This window comes from Polypterus senegalus, chromosome 1, assembly GCF_016835505.1.
Source record: "Polypterus senegalus isolate Bchr_013 chromosome 1, ASM1683550v1, whole genome shotgun sequence".
Taxonomy (NCBI): domain Eukaryota; kingdom Metazoa; phylum Chordata; class Cladistia; order Polypteriformes; family Polypteridae; genus Polypterus; species Polypterus senegalus.
The window spans coordinates 147,971,023-147,980,123 of NC_053154.1; the positions used below are offsets into that span (position 1 = coordinate 147,971,023).

At 44.3% G+C, this 9,101-nt stretch overlaps 1 protein-coding gene across 1 annotated transcript in view; it reads left to right on the top strand.

The window, feature by feature from the left end:
* The window catches only part of atp1b3a (ATPase Na+/K+ transporting subunit beta 3a), a 78,567-nt gene extending 72,440 nt beyond the window's left edge, over window positions 1–6,127 (top strand). Inside the window, exon 7 of the mRNA XM_039760265.1 lies at window positions 5,756–6,127. Within this exon, the coding sequence (XP_039616199.1) occupies window positions 5,756–5,923 (168 nt within the window). The 3' untranslated portion in view covers window positions 5,924–6,127. The remainder of the gene's footprint in view (window positions 1–5,755) is intronic.
* Window positions 6,128–9,101: the final 2,974 nt, after the last annotated feature.

The following is a 9,101-nucleotide window of genomic DNA, read 5'->3' on the forward strand; positions in this document are numbered from 1 at the left end:
GGCGGTGGGTGTTGTATCGTGATCATGACTGAGAGAATAAAAGTGGAAAAAAACACTAACTTTTACAAGTACTACAAATTTACACCGGCTGTTACAGACACAAATCAAATGTATGTTTTTATTGTATAATAACAATAAGAGCAGCTCACTACTCAAAACGGTAAATTTACCAGGGAGCTGGTTTCGAACTCACGACCTCCGGATTATAAGTCAGCAGATCTTACCGCTACACCACGGAAGCTGATGTACTTGCACCATTTGTGAAAGTGTGGTATTTGATATTTGGCCATCAGCCTTCACAGATTATACAGTTCATGTCTATATTTTGTTATTTATTACTAAAACATGAAAAACATTTCTGTTTTAACGATGTGTTTACATAGATTGTTGTAGACACAAAACACATAAAATCATTTCTCGTTACAATTCTGGGTAGGTCACTCCCAAATAATCAATCAAGGCAGAAACTGGGAGAACTTCTTGCCCATTCATTGTTTGGGGGGTTGATGGTATAGCAGGCTGCCTTCTGCTTGGTGCTTATCGACACATTTAGAAGACAAAAGACGCTGACAGAGAGGTGTGAAGGGATTTATTGTGGGCCGGATTTACGTGTTTTTCCGTAGGCTCTGGTAATTCTAGTGTTAAAAGTAGGCTGAAAAATTATCATTCGCTTTAATTTTTATGATGTTCTTATTGTACATAAACAGTTCTTTTTGATCCTTAATAGAAATTCACCATTGCTTCACTTATAGTTCTGGTGTTTTATAAGAATCTGATGTATTGGGTTATTATGCTTAAGCCATAAAAAGAAATCTTGGCCACATAAATGAAATCAAAATAATGAAATTTTTATTAAAGGTAACCCAGCCCAACTAAAAGATAAAGATATGTACCCATATACAAGGGATCTAATTGTTGACCGTTGCAGAACACTGCCCTTTATGTATTGTGTGTGTGTGTATATATATACACAGTGCATCCGGAAAGTATTCACAGCGCATCACTTTTTCCACATTTTCTTATGTTACAGCCTTATTTCAAAATGGATTAAATTCATTATTTTCCTCAGAATTCTACACACAACACCCCATAATGACAACATGAAAAAAGTTTACTTGAGATTTTTGCAAATTTATTAAAAATAAAAAATTGAGAAAGCACATGTACATAAGTATTCACAGCCTTTGCCATGAAGCTCAAAATTGAGCTCAGGTGTATCCAGTTTCCCCTGATCATCCTTGAGATGTTTCTGCAGCTTAATTGGAGTCCTCCTGTGGTAAATTCAGTTGATTGGACATGATTTGGAAAGGCACACACCTGTCTATATAAGGTCCCACAGTTGACAGTTCATGTCAGAGCACAAACCAAACATGAAGTCAAAGGAATTGTCTGTAGACCTCTGAGACAGGATTGTCTCGAGGCACAAATCTGGGGAAGGTTACAGAAAAATTGCTGCTTTCAGCAATTTGACCAATTGACCAATGAGCACAGTGGCCTCCACCATCCGTAAGTGGAAGAAGTTCGAAGCCACCAGGACTCTTCCTAGGGCTGGCCGACCATCTAAACTGAGCGATCGGGGGAGAAGAGCCTTAGTCAGGGAGGTGACCAAGAACCCGATGGTCACTCTGTCAGAGCTCCAGAGGTCCTCTGTGGAGAGAGGAGAACCTTCCAGAAGGACAACCATCGCTGCAGCAATCCATCAATCAGACCTGAATGGTAGAGTGGCCAGACGGAAGCCACTCCTTAGTAAAAGGCACATGGCAGCCCGCCTGGAGTTTGCCAAAAGGCACCTAAAGGACTCTCAGACCATGAGAAACAAAATTCTCTGGTCTGATGAGACAAAGATTGAACTCTTTGGTGTGAATGCCAGGCATCACGTTTGGAGGAAACCAGGCACCGCTCATCACCAGGCCAATACCATCCCTACAGTGAAGCATGGTGGTGGCAGCATCATGCTGTGGGGATGTTTTTCAGCGGCAGGAACTGGGAGACCAGTCAGGATAAAGGGAAAGATGACTGCAGCAATGTACAGAGACATCCTGGATGAAAACCTGCTCCAGAGCGCTCTTGACCTCAGACTGGGGCTTCCCATCCAACCTGATGGAGCTTGAGAGGTGCTGCAAAAAGGAATGGGTGAAACTGGCCAAGGATAGGTGTGCCAAGCTTGTGGCATCATATTCAAAAAGACTTGAGGCTGTAATTGCTGCCAAAGGTGCATCGACAAAGTATTGAGCAAAGGCTGTGAATACTTATGTACAGGTGATTTCTCAGTTTGTTTTATTTTTAATAAATTTGAAAAAATCTCAAGTAAACTTTTTTCACGTTGTCATTATGGGGTGTTGTGTACAGAATTCTGAGGAAAAAAATGAATTTAATCCATTTTGGAATAAGGCTGTAACATAAAATGTGGAAAAGTGATGCGCTGAATACATTCGGATGCACTATATATATATATATATATATATATATATATAGTGCATCCGGAATGTATTCACAGCATCACTTTTTCCACATTTTTTTTATGTTACAGCCTTATTCCAAAATGGATTAAATTCATTTTATATATAATTTTTACATTATAAAATTGTTTAATTTTTTTCCTTCAAAAATAACATGGACCTGTCGACGAATTGTAGTAGGAAAAATCTGAAGCACACACTTTGGCCTCCACCATTCACAGGTTTGCCAATTGTTTAAACGTGACCTGTTTAATAATGACTGGCGAACAATATGCTGCTCAGTGTACCCCTCGGCTAACCAGACTGGCTCGGACTGTCAGTTCACTTCTTAGCATCAAGGAACATGGCGGCTTAAGCAGCTCTAAAATCCCACCAGCTCTCTCTCCTATGGGTAACACATCCTGTAAAACTGGTGGAGGATTTCATAGGTGAAATAGTCAGTCACTGTCTAGCCCGCTTAGTCCTGAACAGGGTCACAGGGATCTGCTGGAGCCAATCCCAGCTAGCATAGGGCACAAGGCCAGAACAAACCCCAGAATGGGCACCAAGTTAGGATCACCAAGTCACCCAGCCTGCATGTCTGTGGACTGTGGAAGGAAACCCACGGTGACACGGGTAGAACATGCAGACTCCATGCTGGCAGGACTTGGCAGCAGTGCTACCCCTGAGCCACCATGTCACCCAGATAAAATAGTGACATTCCTAAATGTGAATGGCAAATACAAATCCAAACTAAACCAACTTGCAGTTCCATTTATAAGGAGAAGAAAAAAAAACAGTAAAGCGTCCATGCGTCACAAATGCTTTCTTTGTGTTCACACTGAGTAGTTAATGTCTTGAAATGCTGAGTTGAGCTGTCTGAACCTGACCAGAGAGAAACGAGCATTTCTGGGATGTGACAGCACGCTGCCTCATTTCCAGTTAAAGCTTTTCTCATCAGGAATTGCAGCCTGAAAATAATGACAAGTAGGATGTTTGACTCTGCTGCTGTTGTCACTCTTTCTATCACAGATAAACAGTGGCCTCCAATGACATGCAGTTAAATTAGAGATTGTAGATTGTTAAATGAAGTTTCAAGCAGGCGTTATGAGCAAATACTTTAAGATGTTAATGAATAAATTAGAAAGGGAGCCTCTTCCAGTCACCCCGATCATGGTGTCTCCACACCTTCCTTACATGAGCATGAAAGTCTTCCAGTGCCCCTGATGAGGTGTCACTCATGGTCTCACCCCTGCCCATATCTCACCGTCACACAGAGTGCCTGGCCGCTAACACAGGGCCTCCGAGTCACAAGCAAACACTTCTCCAGCTTTGCTAAAGTCAATTTTCTGCTGGCCCAGCAGCCACTGCAGTTTCCTCTGTGAGGGGCCTCCTCCTCCTCCATAGCAGCAGGGTCTCTGTCACCCTGAGCTATTCTTGCCCTGCTATCTCTTCTCTCAGCTACCAGTTGAACATGAACTCCAGACCTTTGGATTACACTGCAGCCTGCCTTATACCTTGGCATCAAAGGAAAATTCATTTTAGCAAAGCTGGGAAAATATCTGGTTCTGACTTGGAGGACCCACATTTGCAGCAAGCTTCTTTGTTTGAGGACATGAAATGGAGGGTCTTGCAGTGATTCCTCACCATTGACAGTGAGCATATGACGTACTTTTGAACACCACACCACCCAGGCCCATGTCCTCTCTGTTTCATGCCCTCGCACGGAGAGACGGTCAGTAAGTAGCACCTTATCCATTTAAGCTAAAGGGGTGGGCCTCTCATATTACACATCGGAAGGCCTTCCTTTGCTGTTTGTCTCAGTACCCCCAACCAAGTTGAATGCAGCACATCCTTAAATAAAAGGTTTCCTTTCTCCATCCACCAGGTAGGGTAGGTCAGGGCCTTAAGGCTATCATTTCCCAATCTTCTTGTGTCCTCTATTTTTGGGGAAGAAAAGAGAAAAATCTTAATCAAAAGTCGGGCGCCAGAGAAAACAGCTGGTACTCTCAGCCATGCTTCACTAAAATAAAGAAGTTCCTTTGTAAAGGACCAACCTGTTTGGATCCATCGTGTGCTGTCCCATTGGAGGACTTGAGGGTGCTCAGTGCAGGTGGGGACTGTTCAGAAGTTATTGAGGAGAAGCCCAGCTCAGTTACGTGAGGCACTTTGCCTACAGGCACTGACAGCAAACAGCACCCCAGAACTGGAGTTGATCCCCATATTCCTGTTGGCTTTTTGTGCAAAACAGTGAATTATTGACCATTTTTCCCCTTCCCGTAGTCCTGTTGGCTAAGCATGAACCCTACAAGCAGCAGAAGCCTCTAATAACAATTCCAAAGTCGGCTCCACATTGCACACCTTCTAGTCAGGGGGGTATGTCGGACGTTCGTTTGGATTGCGTTGCCTTGGAGAAGTCGGATTACAGGGGGATGACAAATGACTTGACTGCAGCGCAGTTTTACATTTCCAAACTGTTGTTAACAGCTGAGCGCGCCGGTGCTGCACAAATGCCTTTCATCTCTGGCGAGTTCAGCCACAGTGCCGGCCCTTGGTTTCCTTTTTTTCCTTTCTGCCATTGTACATAAAACACTCGACAACATCGGACAGATCTTCGGTCTTGCGAGGTCTAACACACCTGCTTTTCTTGTTCCCCACACCTACGTTACATGCAGTGCACTTCTGGCTAAGCGCTAATTGATTCTCAACACATGACTACAGAAAATGCAGACTGACTGTGTCAGACCACACGACTGGAGGTCCGGGGCGCACACCACAGCTGCCTTCGACTTGCTCATTTCATGTAAATGAAGTCATGTGATGGGATGGGGCCTTAAGGGTCCTTAAGAGACCTTGGGGCCCACAAGCGCTGCCATCATTTTATCATCCAATCAAAAAGTTCACAAGCTGCCCTTTTTTCTTTGAGGATGCACAGGCTGCTGTTTTTTTTTTGTATTTTTTTATTGATGCCGTCATGTCTACGTGTGCTCCTGCATTTGAATGCATACCTCCATAGTCAGTTCTGGTCTCACCAATTTAAGAAGTTCATGAAATTTTTTATTTTGTATGTCTGTGACTTTGTGCTTTTTCTGGGTCTGTTTTTGTTTAAAAAGAATAAAAATTGACAAGAAAAGTGAATGAAATGAATTTCACAACTAGGGTCGAGTATCCTACGGGTGGGCTTTAGGAATCTCAACTCCGATCATGTTCAGGGTCTAGGTGGCTGAATGTTATGTGTCCGTGTCGCCGTGTGCACGTGGAGTCCCTCTCGCTCGTCTTCATGTACCTAACACGTCCTCTTGTGTGTTTTGTGACAGGACGGCTATGTGCAGCCCCTGGTGGCCGTTAAACTGTTGCTCAACAGTTCTGATTTCAATAAGAAGCTGTCCGTGGAGTGCAAGATCGAAGGGTCCAACCTGCTGAACAACGATGACCGGGACAAGTTCCTGGGTCGAGTAGCCTTCCAAGTCACAGTCACTGAATAGCAGCAACGGGACGTCTGCAAGATGCCAGTATTGTGGTGGTGTTAATTTTCAATCAGCTGGACCTGCCATTCTAGGACATGAGACCACTTTTGGAAAGCGGGGTTAGAGCTGGGTGGCAGTGATGGTAGCATGAAGAGGTGCTTCCAGGTCTTAGTTTTCAACCCCTTAATGTGTTGCTGCCTGCCTGCCTTGCCCTCGGTTTCCCTGACCAATTCAGACCCTCCTTGCCTTCCTCCGTCCCCGTCTAACCTGTACATGAGCGTATTAAGACATCGTGCCATGGTAGGAACATGTAAATATATCTGTTCAGTCAGCCATTGAATTGAGTATTATGGTCCTTTCTCCTGTTGTGATGTGAATTATATCCCCAGTGAGTGTTGCTTTTGTGTGCCGTTTCTTTGTACATATTTAATGGATGAACACTGGTTTAACTGTCATATATCACAATATCAGAACATGTAAGGGATACAGTGGCACCTGAAACGTTTGCGTGATTTTAATAGCTAACTAACCTCTGCAAAATGTCAACGTTTATGCAGATGCCTTAAGTCCTGTATGGGGGGAGTGGGAAGAGTATCTTAAAAATAAAATGATTTTAAGCTATCACTGTCCATTCGTTTCCTTAAGAAGGCCACCATGATGATTTGACCAAGTGACTATTGTGCAGCGTTAAAAAAAAAATATTTATTTAGGAGGAGCAATTTAAGAAATGCATAACTTGAGAGGTGCAAAGGTTACCGATTCTGCCGTTTGGAGAGCAACATGTCATTCAGAGCGGGGTCCCAAAGCATCTCAAGGATAGACCTGGATTTTGACAGCACATCTCAGCAGCTTCATCGTCCACTCTGAACTGAGAGGAAGATGAGAAAGTGATGGCGATTTGGAGGAAGACCTGAGCAGGACCCTCGGTTCAGGCTCTTTAACTTCTTGGACATTCCCGGTCACCTCATTGGGTGCATGTCCTCAGATTGATGGTGTCAACCAAAGCTGAACAATGAAAGGGTGGTCTCTCTGACGTCAGTTGTCCGATGGATGTCACTCTCTGGCTTGTTTTAAACTGGTGTAGCTGTTTGGGTGCCTCGTGCGCTTGACCCTCCATCTGCTCATCGAGTGGCAGAAGCAGTTCATTTAAAAAGAAACCATATTACCTGTTCTGTTTCACTCACATTTTAAAAAGGATTCCTATTAGACATATTGAACTTTCTTCTTCGACTTAAGGACTCGCCCTTTAGCTGTTAGCTGGTCACTTGTTACAGTCTGCTGATGCATGGCGGCCTGTGACCTGAGAAGGCTGAATGGCACCTGAACATTCAAGGGCTTTCTTCTGCAGGTCTGCACTCTCACGGGTCCTGCTTTGGCTCAGTTTAGGGCTGCTGCAGGCAGGAGAAGGTGGACAAGGAGCAAGAAAAGAGTTTGAATCGCCAGCTGTGTTGATTTCTTGTACGAAGGGGACAGCGTTCTCAGTTTGACGCAGCTTGGTGGACATCAACACAGAGTGGCGCGCCATGGGTGAGCCTTCTATGAGGCACGAGAGGGAATATCAACAAATGAAAAAGAGCCATTTACGTACATGTGCAAAGGGCACTTGGAAATACAGCAGTTGAGAAGAAAGGACAATGGCCAGCACTCGTCACAATATGTGTGTTAGCCTCCATTATCAAATGACAGAGTACACTGACGTTTATAAACGCAAAGGTGACCTAAAAATGAAAATGTGCAAATTGTATTTGTCAGGATATTTAAACGGAAACAGTAGCCAGAAATGGCAGTTCCCTGTCAATACCATATTCGATTATCGTCCATAGATACCACAGCACGCGAGTAACTGCAAGGCAGCCATTGTGGAAGAAACTGCGAGAAAGGTGCTCTGGGACGACTGATGTTTTTTGCAGAGAGCTGTCACAGAGCCTGCCTGCCTGCAGCCGTTCACTTTGCTAACGGCGTGAATAAGATGGCCTCTGGTTTGATATCCCAGCGCCTTGAACGTGGAGGACAACCTTCAGTCTTTACTGCTTGAGAAACTCGTACTTTGGCGTTGACCTTTCAGTGTTAGGCGTCAGAGTTTGTCGCTGACTACAGATTAAGCATTACCAAGTCCTAACTGCAGTTGTCACATTTTGAAATGAAAGCTTGAGCTCTTTTTTGACTGGCCATCTTCAACAGCAGCATCCTGGAAGGTGCACCATGCGACCCCACTAGCTCAGTGATTTGTCTCATACTCTTCTTTGTGCAGGACTGTGGATACTCAGACTTTCAACGACAATTCCCAAAACTTGAACTATTAAATATGGACATTGAGATGAAAAGAATCTTTGGTGAAGTTGACTTGATCCGTACTAAACTGCAGAATTGTGAAAGTCAATTCGATACATTCAGGCCTGCTCTTATTTTGTGTGCAGGGCTGTGTGTCTGCTGCCTGACATAACAGAACAAAGTGCTACTTAGTCCAAACTCTCCAGTCAGCTGGTAAGTACAAAAAACAGAATGTGGAAGAACGCTGGCCATGGACGTGTCCTGGTGTCCTGGTGGGCTGTGGCTGAGGCTGGCTGGCTGGCTGGCTGGATTGAAAGGTGAGGAGGCAACTAGCAGTTATAGGCAGGAACTGACAGTACAAGTTTAACGTTTTCTCACTCTTACAAACAGGTGATAATAGAGCAGGGAAAAGCAAATGGCTGAGCCAGATCATCCGATCATCTCTCTAGCAAAGCCAGAGAAAAGACAAAGAAATTTCTCATTTTCAGCAGTGAGCAACACGACGACTTATCTGTGCTAATTTGTCAACACAGGAGACGTAACTAAGATGTGTCAAGACCAGTAAAGAGAGCGCATGTTGTGTGACTGGTCCAGGGGTCGTGTCGGGGAAATAAAGCAACTCCTTTACCGCGCGACTACAGAGGCTGAATTAAACACAAAGGAACTGTGTAAGTGCATATATAGAAATACCAAATACGTATGACAAACTCACAGGAGCATTCTAGAAAACATCTACACTATCAGCACACACACAGGCTCCCAAGCTGATGCTCATGGCGGCCCACATTTGTTACGTGAACTAAGAATAACACGACAATGAGGGAAGACCCAACAGCGGGTTTCTGCAACTTGTCTTTAGAAACGTGCGGCTGGGCTCAGCTTGTTATTCTTCTGACTGCCACAAGCCGACTGTCCCGTCTGGGCC